Genomic DNA, 24,927 nt, shown 5'->3' on the forward strand with positions numbered 1-24,927 from the left:
ATTTTACACCACACGTTGTAGATGGCACTATGGACTTTAAAAAGTCTCAACCCAAGGGGACTCTGGGCAGAATGACCCAGCAGAACTTAAATCAGAAAGAAATAAACTCCATGCATTGAAAGCTCCTGGATAGGAAGTCCCCTCAAATCCAGGAAAAGATGGTAAGTAGATACCAGAGCTGAAGGAGGCCCTCTAAATCAGCCCTTCTGTCAGCGGGTGATCAGGGCCCTCCCTCTCTGTGTTCCAGATTCCAAAGTGACAGCGCCACAGGTTAAAAATTCCCTTCCTATTCACAGCGTATTCCAGGTAACAACTGAATTTTTCATCTCTTACTAACCAGCTCGCTGGCTTAAGTGCCCCCCACGCAGTCCTTCCCCACTCGAGGTGAGAGAAGCATGGCGCCTAAGGGACGAGGATCCGAGATTAGGTTGACAGGCCGGCCGGCGACCTTGGCTTTCCGGGGCCCAGGCCAACGCGCGGCGCCTACCCCAGCGCCGCCCTCGCGCGAGGTGAAGGTGGAGGCGGGAGAGGCTCGCCACACCTCGGGGTTTGCAGAGGCTCGGCATCCGGGCCAGGCGCTGGGGAGTGGGGAGGGAGGCACGCCTCTCCCCGGGCGGCCAGGAAGCGGGGACGTGGGAGCCATACGAGCGGCGGGGGACTCACCTGCAGTAACACCGCCAGCAGGAAGCACAGGTACATCTGGTAGATGCCCATCTCGCCCACCGCCTGGAACGCCTCCTCCACCTCCATGGCCGGCCGCGCGCTCGGCCCCGGCCTAGCCGCCAGCGGGAGCCCGGCCCCGACCCGCCCTCCCGCCGCCCCCGCTCCGGCGCGGCCCTCCCCGGCCGGCCCGGCGCGCGAGCTCCACGGCGCCCGGCACCGGCTCGGCCCAGCCAGCGAGGAGTCCGGGCGCGGCGTGGGAGCGTGGGCGGGGCGGCGGGAGGTGCGTCTGCGCGGGCGGGGTCGGGGGTCGGGGGCCGGGGGGCCGGGGGCCCGGGGCCCGCGCGGGCTTGCGGGTCCGGGGCGGGATGCCAGGTACCCGGGCCCCTGGGCTTCCTGTTAAAGATTCTTTTCTGAGAGAGATGGGTTTCTGCGCCGCTTAAAGCGAGAGGAAAGAGGAAGTGGGAAGTGGGCTCGGGCGTCGGCATCCTCTCTGATGGAGAAATACGGGAAGGGCAGCGGCGTCTAAGCCACAGCCGCTGCTTCGGGGACGGGGGACGCGATGACTGTTGGGAGACCCGGTGACTGCTAGCATAATCTGTACTTTTGTACAAATCAGTTAAATGCGGTAAGTGGGAATGGGTTCTAGATCCTTCGAAGAAGAGTGCTGTTCAACATTTCCTTCCATCCTGCTCTGTGCTAGCTATGTGGTCAGGCAACCAAATTCTTGCAAAACCGTGAGATACATTTGGTTATAGAAATATCCATGAGGTACGAAGGAAATACAAAAGATGAAAGATTAATTTGTGGGACAGGACGTGATGGCTGCCAAAGTGTTTGAAGGATAAACAGCAGTTTGAAGGGCTGGAAATGGAGAAATATGCAGCAGGACCTAGGGACGCTAGTCACTTGCCTTAAGCCTCATTTCTCCACCTCCTTAGATTGATTTTAACAGCTACATAGTATTCCATGGTCGAGGCCACGGCACCCAATACAATATTGAACAGAAGAGGTAACCAGCTAATGCTTTATCTAGCTTTTTACGTCTAAGAGAGTGAGCTAGGTCTATAATTTTCTTGTTACTGTTCTTGTCTGGATTTGGCTGTGAGATTATAGTAGCTTAGTAAAATGAGTTGGAAGTATTTAGTAAAAACTCTTCTTTAAACCATCTGGACTTGGTTTGTTTTGCAGGGGGAGCCTCTTTTTTACAGAGATACAGACATAGAGAGATTTATGTCACTTATTTTTATGGCTTTTTTTTTTTTTTTTTTGGTACGCGGGCCTCTCACTGTTGTGGCCTCTCCCGTTGCAAAGCAACAGGCTCCGGACGCACAGGCTCAGCATCCATGGCTCACAGGCCTAGCCGCTCCGCGGCATGTGGGATCTTCCCGGACTGGGGCACGAACCCGTATCCCCTGCATCGGCAGGCGGACTCTCAACCACTGCACCACCAGGGAAGCCCTTTATGGCTTTTTGTTCTTGAATTACTTTTAGTTTTTTTTCTAGAAGTGTTACTATTTTATCTAGTTTTTCTGTTGTTTTTGGAATAAACTTGTTCATCTTGTTCTCTTGGGGTTTTTTAAATCATGCTCTAGCTGTATTTAGGCCCCATTTTTTTATTCTGAATATTATTCATTTTTATTGTCCCATTCTTATCAGTCTTGCCAGAAGCTTGTCTACTTTATTATTTTTTGAAGAAACCAGTTTTTATTTTGTGATTTTTCTTTCTTTATGTCTTTGTTTTCTATTTTATGGAATATATGAACTATTTTCTTTCTTTACTTATTTTTGCTAGTATGTAATTCTTTTACTGCCTACATGACTTGAAAGTTTAGCTTTTTGCTTTCAATTTTCCTTTTATAAGAATAATTATACATAAGACTATGCATTTCTCTCTAGGTACTACTTTGCTCTATTCCACAAGTTTTGTCATGTGGTACTTACATTGTCTTTAGTTTTAAATATTCCATGACATTGTAATGTCCTCTCTACCCAAGGAGCTATTCATTTTTTTTTTAAGTTTTCAATTAAAGGTTGTTGCTATTTTTTAACCATCTTTTTATTGTTGATTACTAATTTAAATGCTTTGTGAACATAGATGATATTAAATCTTGGAACTTGAATTTTCTTGTGACCTAGTATGTGGTCATTTTAGAAAAGTGTACTGAATGTATTGAAAATACTCTCCATTTGTTTGGGTGCAAGGTTCTTTATCTATTAGATCAACCTTGTTAATTTTATCAAAGTAGTCTGTATTACTACTAAATTTTACTTTGCTGGATGTATCAGTTTTTAGTAAACGTGTCAAAATCTTACAAAATGATTATCATTTTCGAGTTTTTATCAAGTTCTCTTTTTATTTGTGAAAGTTTATGAAAGTACCAATTGTATCATTCCTTTTATCGTGATAAAATACCTTTTTTTCTCTTAATGCTTTTTGTCTTAATTTTCATTTTGTCTAATGTTAACATTGCTGTGTCAATTTTTTGTTGTTGTTATTTTCCTTGTAATCCCTTTGTTTTCATCCTTTCAGCTTTGTTACCTTCTAGACATGTTTATGGAAGGAGGGTTTATTTGTCTATCCAATTTTGTAGTCTCTGTCTTTTAACAGGTGAGTTAAACCCACTTATACTCATTGTGAATGATATATTTAGAATCATTTCTACTATTTTGTGTTTTATGTTTACCATCTTCTTTCTTTTTACTTCCTGGCCACCTATTGAAGTCTTAAAGCCATTTTTATATGGTCCTTCTTTCTTTCTTCTGTTTTTGGGAGCTACACATTGCACTATTTTTTGTTTTATGTTTACCATCTTCTTTCTTTTTACTTCCTGGCCATCTATTGAAGTCTTAAAACCATTTTTATATGGTCCTTCTTTCTTCTATTTTTGGGAGCTACACATTGCACTATTATTGTTATTATTGTTGTCATTATTATTATTTTAGTAGTTACTCAACGTTTTAACATCCACATAACTGTACACTGTTCTACAATGTTGATAGTTACTTAATATATTTATTCTCTTTTCAAACTACACGAGATTCCAGAATGCTTTATCGGAGAAAACATAGGAGGACATAAAATGTTATGTTCTGAAAAGCTTTGTTAGGTGACTCAAGAAGTGACTATTGTGGTGCCAAAACACTGATGAACAAGACTAATGTGAAGTGGTTTAACAAAAAACTTTCACTGTTAAGGAAAATTGTCCTGCACTTGGAAATAATCAGAAAGCAAGAAGAGGACTGTGTGTCCTTTCAATGTTATCATGAAGCATTATTCAACAAGCCCACCCCCAGGATTATTTAATTATTTAATTCAGTAGGAAAATTTACCAGTGTTTGACCTGGCTATTTGCTATGAATTAGAGTCTAGATACTGTGCAGTTACATGTAAATTTGTAGATTTTCTTTTTGGTAGAGATGTAAATGATTATGTTTAATAAGAAAGATAATAATCTATTATTTCATTGCCCCGCAGAACATTAACTTATTTTATATATAATCTAGCAATCTTTTTTTTTTCCTAGAAATAACCAGTTCTTCAAATGCTCTTAGAACCAGCTTTACCATCCTACTGCTTCCTTCATCAATTAAAATAAAATCATTGACATGGGTTCATTCTGTATAGGTAAGAGAGTCATATTTTGAACTTTTGAAATTTTCCTTTGATATTATGCGTGAGAGTGAAAAAATTATACATCCATATTTTATGATATATAGCTAAATAAATGAAGTGTTAAGTAGAAGTTGGGTTATTTCATCTTACTCGCTAAAAGTTTATGTATTTTAAGTGGGTCAGAAACTTTTCTACATATTCTGTGTTAATTCACATTGTGTTGGAACATATATCCTAAAAGCAGTTGGTTATCGTGAGAACAGAAAATACAACCCTGGGAGTGTCAGAAATGAGGTCTGTGAATTGATAGAGTCCAGGTATGCAGTGCTAAGGAGCTTCAACTTTTTCCTGCAGGTGATGGGGACCACTGAAGTGTTTTTTCAGGTTGAGCGGTGTGATTTTCAAAAGATGATTTGGCAGCAGTGGAAAATGCACATAACACCAGTTGAGACACTGTTGTAAGGGCCCAGGCAGGACCCAGTGAGGGTCTGAGAGCTTAAACCAGGACAGTGGTAATAGGGATTGAGAAGTGAAGTCAAATTTAAGGTAAAATCTGCAAAAATTGACAGTGATTCATTTTGCAGAAGCATACGAGAGAGAAATCAGCAATGATTCCTATGTTTCTGGCTTCAACAACTGGGAAAATGGAGGTAGTACTATTTTTTTATATATATAAATTTATTTATTTCATTTATTTATTTTTGGCTGCATTGGGTCTTCCTTGCCTGTGCACGGGCTTTCTCTAGTTGCGGCGAGCGGGGGCTGCTCTTTGTTGAGGTGTGCGGGCTTCTCATTGCGGTGGCTTCTCTTGTTGCAGACTATGGGCTCTAGGCACATGGGCTTCAGTAGTTGTGTCACACGGGCTTCGTAGTTGTGGCTCTTGGGCTCTAGAGCACAGGCTCAGTAGTTGTGGCGCATGGGCTGAGTTGCTTCGCGGCTTGTGGGATCTTCCCGGACCAGGGCTCGAAGCCGTGTCCCCTGCATTGGCAGGCGGATTCCTAACCACTGCACCACCAGGGAAGCCCAGAGGTAGTACTGTTAACTGAGGTAGGGAACACAGAAGGTAGAGTAGGTTGGTAGTGGTAGGTTGAAGGACCTGAGATAGGAATGGCGGGGCCTAGAGGCATTGCTCTTTTAAATGGTCGTTGCCCCTTTAAGATCCTGCCCTTCCCCCCCCTTAACCCACCCAGGCCCCTGCTGGATTTCCTTGCCCTCATTTACAGTCCGTGCCAGAGCTTCTGAGCATGCGCTGAAGGAAGAGCAGGACTAATTAAAGCTCTCCTGAGGCTCAAGGTATTGCATCTGTGGCTCTTAGCAAAGAGTTCCATTTTGAGAGCATATTTTCCCCATCTGACCATTCTTTACTCATTTTTCTTTTTCTTAAGTCCTTTCCTACTATAATTTTATAGTACCTGTATTTCTTTTAATAACTCAGAAGTAATGAACATCTGGGGTTTTTTTAAATAATAAACAATTAAAATAATGTTTAAAATAGTGTGTCTATCAAATATACACTTGTTGGGATATGAGAGGAAGAAAGGTTAACTTTATCTGGTAAATTACATAAAGCCTTGAAGCAAATATACTCAATTATTGTCATCTTCTTTCTTTTGTTGTAAAACCTCCACACCTAACCACAGTGTCATGCCTTTTGCTTCACTGGTAATTTGGTGTCCCGGAAGGCTACTGAAATTTGGTATGCAAGATAACAGAATTCATGTGTGTTAAGTGTTGTTTCAAATCCTTGGAAATCAGTGTTGTATACCAGCCTAAATGTACCCAGAGTTAGTCTTTTTAAAAAATCTAAAGAACATTTTTCCTTCTGCATAAACCTTTATGCTGAGATAACTCTTTGTTAGTAAGTTACAGCAACATGCCTTAATAAAGACAGCCAAAGTCCAAATACCTCTGTCAACATTAAGTTGATATAAACACAGCAAATGTGATGGGAGTGACCAGATCACAAGGAAGCCAGATTTTGAGGACAGATGTCTGGGAGGAAGGAGCAAGAAGACAAAGGGAGGAAAAGCAAAACGATAATGGAATTAGCAGTGAGATGGACGTGTCTCCGTGTTCTGGCCCTCCAAACCAACAACTGTCATTCAAAAACCATCTGTAAGTGGGTGAAAGCATATACTAAATTAGATCTAAATCTGATATGGAGGAATTGGCCATTTCCATGTCTCAAACCTTAGCAATAAAAGAGTATGAATAGAGTTAGGTCTAAAGTTCTGTTTTTAGGTTATAGCAGAAAGAGATGAAATATGAGGGAAATTAGCCATTACTTATGTTTGAATTTAGATCATAGAGTGTTTTGCTTGCTAAGAGTCCAGTTTTACATGCTGTCCCAAGAGGCACTGAGCTTAGAGAATGGGACATTCATTTAATTCAACAGATTCATTCCTGAGTGCCCAACTTTAATGAAAATGTCAGGGTTGTTGCTGTTACTGCCGCTATGCTGCTGCTATTTCTTATACAGGGAAGTTTTACAACTAGGGAATACAGACTGAAATGACGAATTTGCCATACTCATGGACGTCTATCATTTGAGGCTATATAATTCAGTAGGATGGATAAAAATTTGCCAAATGCCCCAAAGTTCCCCAGGATTAAAATCTGGGTGCTATTGGAATTGCCTGAACCACTTGAGTTGGTTAAGTATTGCACAAACATGATGATAACCTGCATATCAAGAGTCTTAACCCCAACTGGGCTTTCTAAATTAAAACCAGCAATTTACATTGCCTTCAGAAAGTAGGAACCCAAAGTAGATTTCAGAGAATCAAGTTTGATCCACTGGATCTACTCAGTCTCAAAAAGGAGAAGTTACCAATCCCGAAACCATTCTGAAAATCGTTATGTATGAGAATTCTTTCAACAAATGCGTCCTGGGCATATTATTCTAGGTGTGAGGAATACAGGGTTAAACCAGCAAAGCCTCTCCTCTCGCTAGTGGCGCTTGCCTTCCAGTGAAGACTTTCTTCTTGGCTGCAGTACTGGATGGGGTGGTAGGGGTTAGAGCGAGGAAGAGGAGGAGGAGTTGTCGACTCTGGAAATTGCACACTTGCTCTACTATCTGATCATGAAATAGGCTCCAAATTAAAACATAACAATGTGGCTAAGTAGATTAGAAAGAAGAATGGTATCCATTATGTCTTCTTCAGTCTGAAGGCTCTTGTCCCTATGTTTATCTGCCTTAAGAAGAATTAGCCAGATCTTGTTATCTCCCTATAGTAGTGAGAGTCACTTAGCAGAAAGTTAGATGAGTGCACAAATTCACATGAATTTTCAGAACCAAGTTAATCCTTAATTTACTGGCATCCAGCTATTTGAGCCTGAAGATCATATTGCATCTTAAATGATATAAACTCATCTTCATCGGTTTTCATATGAATGAGAAGAGTATATTATTCTCAGCCAAACAGCAAATCAAATCCTCCTGTCAATTATCTGTTTCAGTGCAAGATTTTGGATAGTCTCAGTTTTATTTGCCCCTCCTACCAGGCCTGAGATTCTTCTTTCACCTTTGTCTAATAAAGACATTTTTAATTGCATTATAGTTGATTTACAATCTTATGTTAGTTTCAGGTGTACAGCAAAATGATTTAGTTTTACATATATATGTATATATATATGTATACTTTTTCAGATTATTTTCTACTATAGGTTATTACAAGATATTGAATATAGTTCCCTGGGCTATACAGTAGGTCATTGTTGTTTATCTATTTTATATTTAGTAGTTTGTATCAGCTAATCCCAAACTCCTAATGTATCCCTCCCCAACTCCTTTTCTACTTTGGTAACCATATATTTGTTTTCTATGTCTGTGAGTCTTATTCTGTTTTGTAAATAAGTTCATTTGTGTCGTATTTTAGATTCCACATATAAGCAATATCATATGGTATTTGTCTTTCTCTGCCTGACTTCTTAGTATGATAGGTCCATCCATGTTGCTGCAAATGGCAGTATTTCATTCATTTTCCTTCACCTTTTTTTGTCACAGGACGTTGTGCAAACCCAATGAAGTTAATGTTTTTTTTAAAAAAAAAATATTTTATTTATTTATTTTTGGTTGCAGTGGGTCTTCGTTGCTGCGTGTGGGCTTTCTCTAGTTGCGGCAAGCGGGGGCTACTCTTCATTGCAGTGCGCAAGCTTCTCATTGCAGTGGCTTCTCTTGTTGCGGAGCACGGGCTCTAGGCATGCAGGCTTCAGTAGTTGTGGCATGCAGGCTCAGTAGTTGTGGCTCATGGGCTCTAGAGCACAGGCTCAGTAGTTGTGGAGCACAGGCTTAGTTGCTCCACATCGTGTGGGATCTTCCCTGACCAGGGCTCGAACCTGTGTCCCCTGCATTGGCAGGCGGATTCTTAACCACTGCACCACCAGGAAGCCCGAAGTTAATGGTTTTTCCTCAGGACAATGAGGGTACTGGAGAGGGTGCACTCATACACACACACATTTTGAATGCCATTTTTTAGAAATCACTGAGCCCACCCCCCCACATTATAAAAATGTTAAATTTAGGCTATGGGAGGTTAGATAATAGGTTTAAGATGATTCAGGGACATACTGCAAGCCACATAATTAGTTAGCACAGCAGCAGCTAAAACCAAGTTCTCAAAAGTTTGTGAGTTGTTTTTTGTTTTTGTTTTGTTTTGTTTGTTTGTTTTTACTAACAGATTCCACTCTCTGGTACAGGCCCCATCTCTGAACCATTTTTTCTTATCTGGAAATATTAATATAGAACAATATTATCTTTGTAACACATTTACACTCTGATTCCTTTGTAAACAGAGTAAATGTCCCCAGATCCACGATTTTAAGGTTGGGACTTTAGCTCAATAGGGGCCCTCCCTCCCTAATAACTCAGCAACATGACTGCAATCGCAAACACGTGCTGAAGGCTTTCTCATCTGTTGTGTTTGAAGCCAGAGAATGGAATAGCACTGTAGCTTTCCTTTGTGGATTATTCCTTACTCAACAGCCATTCTGCTTTTGACCTGAAAAACTGGGCCACAGAGATCTTGCACCATCAGGCTTCTTTCTTATTGGGCTGTGAAAGTCTAACATATGGCTAATTACAATTTACACCTCCTTAAGTGCTCCAACAATCCGCTAAAGGATGTTTTGTCTCTTTGGTTTAGTGTTCAGAGCACTTTTTGCAGACAAAGCAGTAAACAGTTCCTTTGGAGGTGCTTAAAGGTGATGATGGAAGATGATGATCTTCTGTCTGGGTTCTTAATGATGTATTCTCGGCCTGGTCTGTTATATGACGGTGTTCCTAATGATGTGTCATTGCCATTTACAGCATCCTGGTGACCAGCTTGCCTTTTCCTCAGCATCTTCTTCCCATGGTCAAGACATGAGACAGGTCCATTGAGGATAAAATGAAGAACTAAAGTAAGTGAAAGAAGATGAGATTTTAGGAGCAAAATGTCTATGGCATAAAATAAATATAACTAATAAAAATATTTGATCAAAGATACCGAGTCATTTTGTGTTTATGTTTTTATTTTTGTCATTGCTCTTTTCAGCCGTGTATGTGTTTATGAGATAAATACATGCTCTGTTGCAAGGAGATGGGTGCTTCTTGAAATAACATATAATGGAAAGTTATTGCTTCAGACTAAAAATTTAGTTTTAGTTTGTTGGATGTCAAAATACAAGCTGATAACGAGAAATCACTTAAGCAGAGAAGTTTTCTATTCAGTGAAGTGGTTTGCACAGGGAGAAGATGTGCTGATGGAGATGTTTTATTTGAAGCTGGATATAGAAGGTAAGGATGGATTTGGTCCTGGGGCTCTCTTCTGGCCCTGCCAACATGTGACCAGCAGCACCAAATATAAGCATGACAGCTTGGTGCAGTCAACTGAGACCCACATTTCTATTTTCCTTCATCCAGGGAATAGCTAAAAACATGACTTCTAATTCCCTTACTGGCATGGGGCTGTGCAGAAATAAATAAGTTTTCAGTTAAATGAGTGTAAATAAAAATATGTCCTATCATTTATAATTTTAAAGTTTAAGGTTTCTAGTAATGCTTTAGAACTAAAGTGATCTATGAACTAAAATAATGTGAGCTCCCATGAGTTCTTGACCGTATGAACAATCTTGGAAAAGCTGATAATATGGGAGATTTCAAATTTGAAAATTCAGCTTTGAGATCAATGTTTATGGTATGAATATCCTTAGGGGAAACCTATACCTCCTTAATGGGGATGCAGAGCTAGGTGAGAAGATCTGGTCTTTCTCCTGTTACCTTAAATTGCTGATGTGCCCAAGACTCAACATAGCTCTGATAAAGATGCTCACAAATATACCAGATGAGCTCCTGAACTTTAATGTTTTCCTTTTAAGTAATATTTCTTTTAACTTTAAGTATACCTTTAAAAGTACTCTTAAAGCTCCCAAAGGATGGTTAAAGGAGAATATAGCCAGCATTTATGAGAGTTCTGCCACAATAAGGCTCAGGACTGTTAGACCTTAGGTCAGAGGGACCAATAGGCAGGTGGACCCGAGACGCCAGCCTGTTCAGGAGAACACACAACCTGGTCATCCCTGCAGCTCTAGTCTGTTCTGTGCTCATCTGCTCTGTGCTCAGAGACCAGGAAGTCTTGTACTTTCTACAAACAATGTCAATTCAGGGCAAAAGTGCATCTGGAATTCTATCACAATCACACCTGCCTCCCTCCTTCCCCAGCACCTATCAAGGTCACTTTAAACTTTCTTTAAAAATTACATATGATATGCTCCCCAAGGCAATTTTAAAATACTTTCATACAAGGAAACAAAAGTACAAAGTTATAGAAAAATAAAATCTTTTGCAAAAAAGAGGCTGCAGGGCAGGTTATAGTTTTTTTTGGTGGGGCGGTGGTGCTTACTGAAAAAGAAATATGATTGCTTATATTTTCTTTTTTATATCTTCACTTCTCATTGTAGTCATATTTTCCCCAATACATGGCCATATTTCTAATAACTATTTTGAAGTCTTTGTCTGCTAATCTGCTCATTCTCTTATCTCTTCCTTTCTGGGTTTGTTTCTATTGATTGATTTTTCTCCTGGTTATAAGTCCCAATTCCTTGCTTCTTATATATAGTGATTTTTAATTTGGGAGGAGGTTTTAAAAATGGAAGTATAGTTGATTTACAATGTTTCAGGTGTACAGCAAAGTGATTCAGTTATATGTATATATGTTATATATATATATATACTCTTTTTCATATTATTTTCAACTATAGGTTATTATAAGATATTGGCTATAGTTCCCTGTGCTATACAGTAGGTCCTTGTTGTTTATCTATTTTATATATAGCAGTGTGTATCTGTTAATCCCAAATTCCCAGTTTATCTCTCCCCACCCCTTTCCCTTTTGGTAATGATGAGTTTGTTTTCTATGTCTGTGAGTCTATTTCTGTTTTGTAAATAAGTTCATTTGTATCATTTTTTTTAGATTTCACATATAAGTGATATCATATGGTATTTGTCTTTGTCTGATTTACTTCACTTAGTATAATAATGGCTAGGTCCATGCATGTTGCTGCAAATGGCATTATTTCATTCATTTTTATGGCTGAGTAGTATTCCACTATATATATATTCTATTATATATATATTCCATTATATATATAGATACACATATATACCACTTGTTCTTTATCCAGTCATCTGTTGATGGACACTTAAGTTGCTTCCACGTCTTGGCAATTGTAAACAGTGCTGCTGTGAACATTGGGGTGCGTGTAAATGATTTTTTATTGGATTCTATAAATTGTGAAGTTTTGTTATTGACCACTGGATGTTGCTGTCTTAGTTAAAGCTTGTTAGCCTTTGTCCTAGCAGGCAGTTTATTTATTTGTGCATTAGCTTGACCTTTTGAAGCTTTTTCTTAAGCTTTGTTGGAGTGGGTTTGGAGCAGCCCCTACTGCAGGGCTAATTTAGGCCTCCTGCAAGGGCATGACTCTTCTGAAGTGTCTAGTGACTGCCCCACATGTTCATGGTAGACTCTTCACACCAATTTGGCTTTTGCTTTTTTCATACCCTAGAATCGCTCTTTCTGGGATCACCAAGGACTTTTTAGTCCAGAGGATACTTTTCAGTTTTCATCTTACTTGACTGAACAACAGTAGCATTTAATATTGTTCACCACTCCCACCTTTAAAGACTTTCTTCTTGAGACTTTTGTTTCATGCCATTCTTGTTTTCCTCTTACCTCCATGGATATTTTGCCAGTTCTCCTTCTGCCCAATCTTTGAATATTCCTCAGGCTTTTTCCAAAGCCCTCTTCTTATTTTACTCCACACTCTTTCTCTTTCTCCAGGGGATCTCATGGTGTCTCAAAGCTTCCACTACCTTCTATTTTACACTGAAAAAACCGTGTGTGTGTGTGTGTGTGTGTGTGTGTGTGTGTGTATTTTCTCAACCCCAGATGTTTTCCAAGCTTCAGACTCCCCCATTACCAATCACTTCTTCAATATCTCATCTTGAATATTTCAAACACATCATGTTCTAAAGTGACCACATGATTCCAGCCCACTGCCCTGCACCTGCTCCTCTCCCAAGTTTCCTGTCTCGTTGAAAGGTACCATCCAGTTTCTAATGCAAAAAAATCTACAAGTCATTCTTGAAGCTTCGCTCTCAGTGTATATGAATCATTAAATACATTTTTTTTCCTTCTAAATATCTCTTGAACCTGTCCCCGAGATCCAACAAGAAACTATTGGTCCTACATACCAAGCATGATTCTAGAGCAGAAGAGAGATATGTGACCAAGGATGTGTCAGTGGGTTTCAGAGTAGAACACAATCAAGGAGACAAGATTGCTCCCCCGACACCCACTTTGTACAAGATCTCAGCATACCTTCTTCCCCAAATTCAGATACATACCAAGGAAGAAGTGGAAAAACACCCCCCCCCCGCAAATTGACCGAAGTCGAATTTACAAATTCCAGAAGAATATGGCTTGAGACTGAAATTAATTTCACTTATATAAAAAATAATACTCTACTTCTTTGCAAAGGCATAAAAATCATACTCAATATCTGACCAACATAATTGATAAAGACTTGATATTTAATCTAAATTGTAAATAAATGTAAATGCAAAGATTAAGTAGGCTCTGCAATTAGGAAATCTTCATCCTCATCCAAGCCACCATCATTTCCTGCCTGAAAGCCAGCAATCGCCTTCTGAATGTTCTTTCACTTTCACTCTTATTTACCTCCAATCCCATTCTCTACACCAAAACATGGGTGATCTTTTTGAAATGCAAACTTGAGCCTATAACTCTTCTGCTTATGACCCATTAACAGCTTCTCTTTGTTTTTAGAGTAGAGTCCAAATTCATTTACCAGGGCCTCCAAGGTTACCCATGCAGTCCTCTCTCTTCCATCCTCACTTTCAATCTCTACACACTGGACTTCTCTCAGCTCTTGTAGTGTCCTAATTCCATAGGACTCCAGACAGACCAGGAGTACTCCTCTTCAGTTCCTCGCTACACACACACTGACCTGGCCAACTCCTATTCATCCTTCAGTTTCCTGTTTAAGTGCCACTTCCTCCCCGAAGCCCTCTTCCTTTGCCCAGATCAGTCTGGGGCCTGCTGTGAGCCACTCTCATTTGCTCCCTACGATTTTCCCTCATAGCACTTTACTACCACTGTGCTCCGTGAGAGCAGGACCAGGCTCTCTCCTATCCTTCATATCCGTGTAGTACCCCAAACGGGGCTGTCTGGCACAAGAGGACATGCGGTAAGTGTTGAATCAAAGAAAGGAGTCCAGGAAACTAATTCCCACCAAAGTGTTAACTGATAATGGTTTAAAATGCTTCCTGGAGGGTGGAAGATATTCAGATAAAATTTCCAAACTTAAAGGAATGCATCTCTACTGGTAAGGCTTCAGTTACTGGCATATTTCTTAGCTAGAGGCTTTCCAGCTCCTGATACTTCCAGGCTGTTCACCAGGAGAAAAGGGACCAGCAATGTCTGCCATTACCCTTGAATCTCTAGGTCATCTGTCCCCTGCCTACCTAACTTCATTTGTGCTCTTGTCCTCCCTTCCTGCTGTGCTCTGCCCAAATGGGTTTGTTTGCATCTCTGACACACACTAAGCTCTTGCCCCACCTGGGTCCTTGGGTGCTGTCTCTCCATGTGGGATGCTCTCTTCCCCCCACCCTGCTCTTTACAAGACAAATGCCATTTCCTAAGACAGGCCAGCTCTGTTATTCCCTGGCACTGTACTCTCTTTGTCTCTGTCACAGCATTTAACCACACTTGGTCCTTTTATGTATTTATGTTTACTTGCTGTAGTCCATCTCCTTTACTAATCTGTAAATGAAGGCAGGGACCACATCTACCTTGTTCCCTGCTGTTCTGCCAGGATCTAACATAGTGCCTAGGGCTTAGTTGGTACTCAATAAGAATTTGCTGAATAAATGAATTAATATTTATTATAAACCATGAGCTGGTAGTTACATTTATTATTGTACCATAGATGATTTCAAAAGGAAAATTGGAATGTTTCTGTTAACATTATAGAGGTTTGGCAAGTCAGACACAAAAGTACATCTGAAGTTGCATCTGGATGGGTTGCTAATCTTGGGGTGGAGGATATTGGGAGAGGGAGGGCAAGGAAGGACAAGGGGATGGAGAATCCAAGGCTAGAGAGTGGGATAAAAGCTAAGGAAAGAAGGGCAAATGCCATTTAGAGCACTTTACCCTTGATCTGTGTTCTCCCAAGACCTTTATCTTAGAAATTTCTATTTTCCATGCTTTAAGCCTATAAAAACTAATGTGATTGAAGGGAAAAAAATTCAGCCTCTAGGTTAATTTTGTGAAGTCACTGGGGTCCTGTATTAGGGTCCTACTGCTGCCATTACACATTGCCACAAATGTAGTGACTGAATACAATAGAAGTTTACTCTCTTACAGTTCTGGAGGCCATAGTCTGCAATGAGTCTAATGGTACTAAAATCAAGGTGTCAGCAGGGCTTGTTCCTTCTTGAGGCTCCAGGGGAGAATCTATTCCCTGCCCCTTCCAACTTCTGGCGGCTGCTGACATTCCCTGGCTTGTGTTACATCACTCAGGTCTCTGCTTCGTGGTCTGTAGTCTTCGTGCCTTCTCTTCTGTAGTCAAATATCCCTCTACTTTTCTCTTGTAAGGACACTTGTGACTACATTTAGGGCCTCCCTGGATAATCCAGGATAATCTCCCTCTGTCAGGATCCTTCCTTAATCACACCTGCAAAGTCCCTTTGGCAATATAAGGTCACATTTCCAGCCTCCAGGGATTAGGATGTTTGTATCTTTGAGGGCCATTACTCAGCCTATCATGGGTCCATTTCAAATTTGAATGTCTATCATATTGTTTTTTTAAAAAAGCAAGTGCTGGGCTTCCCTGGTGGCACAGTGGTTGAGAGTCCACCTGCCGGTGCAGGGGACACGGGTTCGTGCCCCGGTCCGGGAAGATCCCACATGCCGTGGAGCGGCTGGGCCCATGAGCCATGGCCGCTGAGCCTGCGCGTCCGGAGCCTGTGTTCCACAACGGGAGAGGCCACAACAGTGAGAGCCCCGCATACCCGGGGGGGTGGGGGGGGGGGGGGAAGCAAGTGCTTTGCAAGTGCTTTATTTGTTTGTTTTGGGTTTGGTTTATTTTTAGAACTCTAACACGCTCTTCATAATTGTTCTTTTCTTCAGAGCTCTAGCAATTTTCAGTGTTAACCAAACTTCAGCTCTAAATGTAGTGCCTCTCATTTCTCACAGACCAAAACTTCGCTTTTATAAAAAAGAGAAAGTATATCCTAAACCAACAAAACACTTCAGTTTTGTTTTATGTCAGGCATTTCTTTTGAAAGGCATCTCCCGTGAGACTAAAATATTTATCTGATTAAAGGTTTGTTTTAGAGATGACAAAAAATAAAACTTCCAGAGATTTCTGTCAGGCAAAGTCCTGAGCAACATAGGTTTTAGTATGTTTCTGCTTTTAACAGATCTAATACCACCTACTTAGAAAGTAGAAATTCACTGTAGGGAGTTTTTTGCTTTTTTGCTTTGACACCACAGAAGCGGTACTTGAAAATCAACTTAAATGGAATTTGCCCTTTAGACTGTTATCTCATAACCCTGAAAACCTGCTAAATGGCATATCCTCAGGTTAAGTCAGGTTTCTGATGCAAATGATTTTAATGACCACTCCCTGAAGGCACATAATTTGAGAGCCTGAGTGAACAGCCTGGAGCTGCTCTTTGATGGAGACCTTAGTTTCGGGCCAGGACCATGCAGGGAGGAAGCTATTCCTGGAAAGAACCCCAGCCTTCTCAGCTCAGTTGCCATGGACATGAATTAGTTACTTCCAGCCCGGTGCTGTCCAAATAGAAATATAACACAAGCATTATATTTAAATACATAATTAACATTTTTCTAGTAGGCACGTTAAAAACAGCAAAAAGAATAAGTGAAATTAATTTTAATGATACACTTTACTTAGCCCAATATATCCAAAATGTTATTTCAACACGAATCAATAAAATAAATAATTATTGAGAGATTTTACATTCTTCTAAAATTTTTTTCGTATTAAATCTTGATTCTGGTGTATATTTTGCACCTCCAGCGCATCTCAGTTTGGACCAGCCCCATTTCGAGTGCTCAGAAGCCAGTGTGGCTAGCAGCTACTGTGTGGGTTACATAGCCTGTTTGGATGACTAACAAAACTTTACTTAGTCAATGGTGGTTCTTCGCCATCACAGATGCACGCTTTTACTTCTTTATATACTTTCTGGTTTTGTTGTATTTTTGCTTATTAGTTTTCTTGTAAGCTGTAAATCTTTGTTTTTATAGGATTTTTTAAAATCTTTGTTTCTCTTCAATGGGAAACAAGAACTTTCTCTTAAGGGATGAGAGTTGGAGGATAATCCGTGTACTAAAAATGAGATAAAATGATTTTTATTCCCCACAGATGCTCTCTGAGCCCTTCAAAAAGATCTCCTCCAAGTCCATGGCTGGAAAGGCGCACATGGGAAGATGGTGATGGAACCATATCACAGCTGCCCTAGCAAGGCCCACATGCCTTCCAGGACAGAAATAACACCTTCTCAACACAAGGTCAGGGACAGATTTTGGAATAAACTTGTTTTCTTATATCTGGGATTCCTCAGTCTCTGCCTAAGGAGAGTCTTGAACTGAGATCAGAACACCTGGCTTTCTTAGCTACTTGGGAGACCTTGGATAACTTATTTAAATTCTCTGTGCCTCAGGGCACTCATCAGTAAAATGATGAAGTCAGAATAGATCAGTGGTTTTCTAATACTAAGCAGTGAACTCTTTTTCCAAACAAAACTTTACAAATCCGGATACATTAAACAGATCCAAGTGGAGCTGCTCTGATTGCAGTCAGGGCAGGGAGTTGTAGGAGATGGGGGAACAAACAGGAGCAGGGCAGACCAGGGCCCCAGTGCCTCAACCTTCCTTTTGTATCTGAGGCACAGTTTGAAAACCTGAATAGATGGTCTCCACTGTAGCTTTCAGCATTAAATGTTCTAATTCTCTGTTATTCTCCATTGTACTCTATCAGCCACTGCTCTCAATAAACAAGCTATAGACCAAGAACAAAGTAGGTGGAAAATCATTCCCAGGAGGTTCAAGGCTGGCTTAGGGCTTGCATATGTTCTACATACTTTTCCTTTGGAGCCCCACTACCCTCCCCCATACCATACCAAACATGTAATTTTCTTTTGGTATTTGAGAGACAATTTTTTTTCAGATCTCAAACATTTCTGAAAGTCCTTTAAAAACTCAGAGTCTCGGGGGCTTCCCTGGTGGCGCAGTGGTTGAGAGTCTGCCTGCCGATACAGGGGACACGGGTTCGTGCCCCGGTCCGGGAAGATCCCACATGCCGCGGAGCGGCTGGGCCCGTGAGCCATGGCCGCTGAGCCTGCGCGTCCAGAGCCTGTGCTCCGCAACGGGAGAGGTCACAACAGTGAGAGGCCCGCGTACCATAAAAAAAAAAAAAATATATATATATATATATATATATATATATGATCTGAACCTATTTCAGGGTATGTGACCATTGACATAATAAATAATGTCTGACTTTGATATTACTGAAAAAAATACCTAATTTTAGAACAAATAATATAATTATTAGACAATGAACTTGTTTTGTTTTTCTAATCTGACTGCCTGTTAGAAATATTATTGTTTAAGTGTAGGCAACATTTTATTTTGTGGCATTATCAGAGAATGAGGTACTCTACTTGAACAAAAAGCAAATTAACCCTTTTGCTTAATTAACCCTTTTCTTAAACCCATATAGATCCTGCATTTAACTAAGCCCTGTGGTGCTTTCTTGGTATTTTTACTGAAGGCCACTTCCTTTAAAGCAGTCACTGCTTGATGATCACAGGTGAGGCATGGGAGGAACTTTCCTTTTCCTGACAAGATGGCAAACTTTGTTTTGTCCCTCAATCTCAGCTCTAGGTATGCCAAAGAAGTGAAAGAGAGGTTAATGAACTGGCCAAACTATACAAACAAACAATAAAATCAAGAGAGAAACAAAACAAAATAAGAGAAAAAAAATCATCATAAGCAAACGTCTTAATAATTTAGGGAAATAACTGGAAGAATAAAAATAGAATGTGTAACTTTTGGACTCATTATTATGTTCTCCATCTCTGCTGAAATTCCCTCATGCTTCTTGTCCTCCTTTTCCATTAGCTCCTTCAGCATATGCATCATAGTTATTTAAAGTCCCTGGTCTGATCATTTGAATATCTGGATCAGATTCTTTGATTGCTTTATGTCTTGGCACTGTTTTCCTTACCCTTGATTTTTGTATGTCCTATAAGTTTTTTTCTTTTTAGTTCTACGACTTTTTTTAAATTAAAAAGAAATTTTAAGACAGTTTTTTAAAGTTACTTTCCATTTACAGTCATTACAAAATATTGGCTATTACAAAATATTGGCTATATTCTCCATGTTGTACAATACATCCTTGAGCCTATCTTACACCCAACAGTTGGTACGTCTCACTCCCCCACCCCTATATTGCCCCTCCCTCCCTACTGGTAACCACTAGTTTGTTCTCTATATCTGTGAGTCTGCTTCTTTTATGTAATATTCACTAGTTTGTTATATTTGTTAGATTTTACATATCAGTGATATCATACAGTATTTGTCTTTCTCTGTTTGATGTATGTCCTATAATATTTTACTGAATGCTGGACATTGTGTGTGGAAGAAAGTTGAGACTGAGATAAATAGTGTTTATGTCCAGAAATAGGTAAACTTCTTTTTGTGACAGGCCATAGATATAGAGGGTTAAGTCAGTCCAGTCAGGAGTTGAGCTGAGTGTACCACAGGGTTTCTGTCCAATAAAGAAAATCTAGGGGCTTCCCTGGTGGCGCAGTGGTTCAGAATCTGCCTGCCAATGCAGGGGACATGGGTTCGAGCCCTGGTCCGGGAAGATCCCACATGCCACGGAGCAACTAAGCCTGAGCGCCACAACTACTGAGCCTGTGCTCTAGAGCCCGTGAGCCACAACTACTGAGCACACGTGCTGCAACTACTGAAGCCCACGTGCCTACAGCCCCTGCTCCACAACAAAGAGGGGCCCCCACTCGCCGCAACTAGAGAAAGCCCGTGCGCATCAACGAAGACCCAACACAGCCAAAAGTAAATAAATAAAATAAATAAATTTTTTAAAAAAGAAAATCTAAACATAGGTAATAAAAAAGTGATGACTTGACAGAAGATATTTCCAATACCCAAAATTAGCAAGTGCTACATATCTAAAATATATAAGAAACAACTTCAAACCAACAACAACAAAAAGAGAGGATGCCCAATAGAAAAACAGTCAAAATATATATATAGATAATTCTCAGAAAAGACATAGGAACAGCTAACAAGTACATGCTCAGTCTCACTCTCCACAGAAATGAAAATTTAAATACTATTTTTGCCAATCAGATTGGCAAACATTTTAAAAATCTGATGACACTGGGTGTTGGCAAAGGTGTGGGGAAACAGAGGAGCCCTCGTGTGCTGCCAGCAGACGTGTAAACGTGTGAGCAGTTGACCAGCATTCAGTGAATTTAGGTAAGTAACCCCATCGTGGTTGTATGTCTCTGGGAAACGAGCTCTTGCACAAGACTAAAGGAGAACGTTGCCCGGCATGTATTAGGCACTCAATAAATGTATATTGAGTGAAAGTCTGAAAGTATTCATCACAACATTGCCTTTGGTAAGTGGAGTTGAGGCAACCCGATCATCCATTATTAGAAGTACAGGAAAGTAAAATGTATACGAAAGATGCATTTGACAATACAGTAGCTAACATTGGTCAAATTATTGCAGCGTGCCAGGCAGTCTTTTAAGTGCTCCATGTGTATTAACATAATTGCCCTCATAACAATGCTGTCAGGTATTTATTTCACACCGAAGAGATTAAGTCAGATTAAGCAGGAGATCATGCAAACAATAAGAGGAAGACCTGGGTTGGAACCCAGACATCTGGCCCTAGCAGCCAAGCACTGAGCCACCTGTGACCAAGGGCTGCCTGCCTTCTGTCCTGGGTGTCTCTACTGGAGACCTGCCCTGTGGTGGGACCATTCCCACCTTCCCAACCAGCCCTTTCTGTCACGGGCCCTCTGTCCCTCTTTAAGGGGAGACTGTTTCCTGTCCAGTATATAACTAAGCTCCGAATGCTTCTTCCCCTATACGGTTAGTGAAAATGTATCCTCCCAGGCCTTTCGAATCTTTTAAGCCCTGTCATGAGGAGCTGGGAACTCAGGCAGCCTCTTTCCTAGTCTTGAGGTTCATTTTCAAATAACCTGAGACAATATGGTGATTCCCTCCTCCAAGTCCCTTTCCCCTGGGATGCAGGCCCATGCAGTCCTAACAGGGTCTTTCAGAGATACTATTTGTGTATCTTTGTGTATTGCCAAGAGGCTTTAGACATGTCAGTGTTAATCATCACACTGGGCTGTGAGGTAGGGAATCCCTCAGAGGCAACTTAGGTCCGAGGGCTGTTTTTATCTACACAAAAGGACCCTAGGCTACCAAACTTTGGAATTTTGTCTTATTTTTATTAAATGTTCTATTTTTCTTTATGTATTTAGCATCTCTTTTAGCCCTGTCTCTTTTATCCCTTGTCAGTGAGTTTCCCCCTTTGTAGGTGATCAGGTGACCCGGCTTGAATTTTGCCTAAAGAAGAGGTCATTAGGTCCTGAGCCAAACACTGAAGGGTTGTGTGTCTGAGCTCTACGGAAGTTATTTTCAGGTTCAAGTTCAAACATTTGTTGAGTCATTAAGTGCCACACACTATATCCCGCATTGTGCTATGTTTCTTACTTCATCCTCATGACCACACTGTGAGCTGGGGAAAAACGTCCCCATTATGCAGACACTGAAGTTCAGGGAGAGGAAGGGCCCTGCCAAGGGTCAAACAATTAAAAGCTTGCAGAGCTGGGATTCAGCCCAGGTCTTTTGGCACAACTACCTCTATTTTTTTGTTGTTGTTGCTGATTTCCATGCTCTAAATTGCCAGTTAATTAACCTCTACATAAATGGTACATTTTTGTATTCAATTTCCTTTTTTTTTTTTCCTAAAAATAAGTTGCCTGTAATTTGAAACACTCCCTTACTTTAAAATATTCAGTGGTCTAGTGGAGATGAATTAGCAAATGGAAATTTCCTACAAGGAAAAATATCACTTTATAACCTGAAACGCAATTCAGTTCTTTGCAAGCGAAGCTCTGTTTCCACCAGCCTGGCTGTTCTGTCAGGAGGAGGAGTCCCCTTTGCTTGGAGCACGTTTGTTTATTGATTTAGCAAACACATGGTGCATTATGTACTAGGCACCATCCTGGACCTTTCGTAGATATTAACTCACTCAGTCCTACAGTTGAAACTAATAACACCATCCACATCTTACAGATGAGGAGACCGAGGTTCAGAGAGTTCTATCTATTTGTAAGTGGCACAGGCAAGACCTGAACCATAGAAGTTTGTGTCTAGAGTCCAGGGGCGTAAGCACTGCACCACGGTCCTTCTTTGCTAACTCACGTTCCGTGCTTTGCCAAGCAGAGTAGAACAACAGCATGTAGAAGGCAAGAGAACTCAGGGAGGAGCCCTGGGGACCCGTCTGTGTGGATGGTTGAAGGAGCTTTGAAAGCCAAACAGCCTAAGGTGACTATCCTCAGTGCCTCCATCAGCTGTGCTGTTCCCGGGGATCATGACTGTGGGCTCAGAAAGGGAGAAGGGGCCCTCAGTCTTTGTTAACTGACACTGCTCTGGCCTGAAGCAAATTAGTGTGAAGGAGAAACGTGGTAGTCTTTTAGGTAACCTATAGCAAAATGACTGCCCCCTCTGGCTTTTCTCACTCAAACCACCTGCCTGGCATTTTACAGGAAGGATCCAGGTGTTTAGAACACCTTAGACTTAGGTAGAGCAGGTTGTTGAATCAGAAAAAAATATATCTTTTGTAACGAAGTGGATTGATGTGTTTATTTGGTTCATAGTCATGAAATGGAAGGAGGAAAGAAAGAATTTCATTTTGCCTCTGGTTTTACAGTTTATAGGATGAAATACACTCTCAATTCTGCCTTTATCCACAGAGGGGAGCAGAGAGGTGATAAAAGCCCAGGTCCCAGCACAACGTAGTCAAGTTCTACCATTCAGAGTCTGGTTCTTATGTTTGTGGAATATCCTGACTTCTTGCTTCCCATTTCACTTTTCTCTTAGTTCCAGCATTTGGATTAGTTAGGTCACAAGAGGAAGAATGGGATAAAACTAAAAAGGTGAAGGACCAATTGGTTCACAAGTTTCCTTTTTAAAGGTTGATGAGAAGGAGAGATTCAAACAGGATCAGGTAACTGTAAGGAACAGAGATACAGCAAAGTTTCCTGGGAAATTCAGAAAACCCTGGAAGGCGTGGGGCTCTCCCCTCAGCCCCTCCCCTTTATTTTCCTCTCTCTCTGAGTACCTCTGTGTCTCTCCATCCATATACTCTGTCCACTTCTCCCCACCAACCAACTTCCTTGTCCTGTTTTACAGAGGATAGGCTTTACCTCGTCATAACATTAGCTTTAGTGTGATTTTTAAAATCAGTTTGACATCAGAGCATCCCTCTCCCTTCAGCTCCATTGCTAACTTGCTCAGTCTCTCAGTTTCCCAGTTCCTGGTTCCCATGAGAGCTATCTGAATGAGCCATCTTTTCAAGACAGGCTGTGGAAGCCACAGGCTAGTTCTAAACGGTGGCCTTGGGCAAGTTGTCCATGGCTCATCAGCAGTGGCACTTAGTATAGTAAGTGTCTGCTTCAGCTACAGGGACTGGATGGAGGTGGGACTTTCTCTTCGAGGGCATGTGGGTGGACAAGCTCCATAAACGAGTCCAGTGCAAGGCAGGTGAAGGTCAGTTAAAATGAGTACATTGCCTGGAGACATAATTTAAAGGTCATCTCAGCCTTTGTGCCACTGACCTTACTCTACATTAAAAAGTGATCAATGTCTTTATGGTCCTTCAGAACAAAATCCTTGGGATGGACTCCAAGATAGATGTTTTTTTGTGTGTGTGTGGTAGGCGGGCCTCTCACTGCTGTGGCCTCTCCCGTTGAGGAGCACAGGCTCCGGACGCGCAGGCCCAGCTGCCATGGCTCACGGGCCCAGCCGCTCTGTGGCATGTGGGATCTTCCCGGACCGGGGCACAAACCCGTGTCCCCTGCATCGGCAGGCGGACTCTCAACCACTGCGCCACCAGGAAAGCCCAAGATAGATGTTTTTGATATTAACTTCAACAATGGCTGAGTTGTATTATGGAGATTTGGTTGGGTCAGATCTGTCACTTTAATTTCTGATAGCATAAGTAAATGAAAATAATGACCTGGTACACTGGGAAGATCCAGTCAAGCAGACTTGGGTCATCTGTCACCTGTACCATGTGTGACCAATCTTCAAACCAGCTTCCTTATCTGCAAAACATAGACAACCCAGTAATATCTTCCTCATAGGAAGATGTGAGAACTGAACCCATACTAAAGTACTTTTGTAGCACCTGGCACCTATTAAGCTCTCGATAAATGGTATTTGTGAGCAGCTATATCCCCTTTCCCAGGACACCTTTCAGGACTTGTATGGCCTGAATTGTACTGAGGTGGGGGGGAGGGGTAATAAAATAACACAGAGACTTGATAAATATGAGCTACATTCTAGTGATGGTATATTTACTCACTGGCCATCTTTTGAAACCCTCTAAGAACACCAAAAAGAACAACAGAAAGACAGAAAACCTCATTTTCAAAGAACCAACGAAACAGCCAAGTTATCAGCCAGGCTTCTTAGCTACAGACCACGAAAATCAATTCTTGCAGATATAAGTGGAAAAAAGATATACTGAAGAGGTATTCTGAAGCTTATCAGTTCACTGGAAAATCAGGGTCAGAAAATGACCAGGAACAAATGGAAGTGAGAAAGAGAGAGCCACACCAAGATCACACCAATGGAACTGCCTACACCTTAGAGGTCATTCTTGTGCTGTACATTCCATGGGTTTGGACAAATGTAAAATGACCCCATTATAGTATCATGCAGAGTATTTTCACTGCCCTAAGAATCCTCTGTGCTCTACCCACTCATCTTTGCCTCACTTAGTCCCTC

The 24,927-nt window shown here is 41.2% G+C and overlaps 1 protein-coding gene and 1 long non-coding RNA gene across 4 annotated transcripts in view; one reads left to right on the forward strand and one right to left on the reverse strand.

The window, feature by feature from the left end:
- Positions 1–824, reverse strand: part of SLC22A15 (solute carrier family 22 member 15) — an 84,068-nt gene extending 83,244 nt beyond the window's left edge. The window contains 1 exon segment of the mRNA XM_022583982.3: positions 664–824. Coding sequence (XP_022439690.2) covers positions 664–750 — 87 coding nt within the window. The 5' untranslated portion in view covers positions 751–824.
- On the forward strand, positions 558–18,184 carry LOC111179986 (uncharacterized). 3 transcript variants are annotated; one of them, XR_016394270.1, is made up of 7 exons: positions 558–693; positions 3,194–3,271; positions 4,188–4,288; positions 4,861–4,926; positions 6,136–6,391; positions 9,585–9,676; positions 17,228–18,184. It is a non-coding gene; the product is annotated as an uncharacterized LOC111179986 (long non-coding RNA). The 3 variants fall into 3 exon arrangements; XR_004022201.2 differs by lacking the exon at positions 6,136–6,391 and having other exon boundaries at positions 570–693; positions 17,228–18,180; XR_002646067.2 differs by lacking the exons at positions 558–693; positions 6,136–6,391 and adding an exon at positions 1,009–1,288 and having other exon boundaries at positions 17,228–18,180.
- The last annotated feature ends 6,743 nt before the right edge of the window (positions 18,185–24,927 follow it).

This window comes from Delphinapterus leucas, chromosome 1, assembly GCF_059928025.1.
Source record: "Delphinapterus leucas isolate spDelLeu-1000000601 "Yukka" chromosome 1, BTC_Dleu_Yukka2, whole genome shotgun sequence".
NCBI lineage: Eukaryota > Metazoa > Chordata > Mammalia > Artiodactyla > Monodontidae > Delphinapterus > Delphinapterus leucas.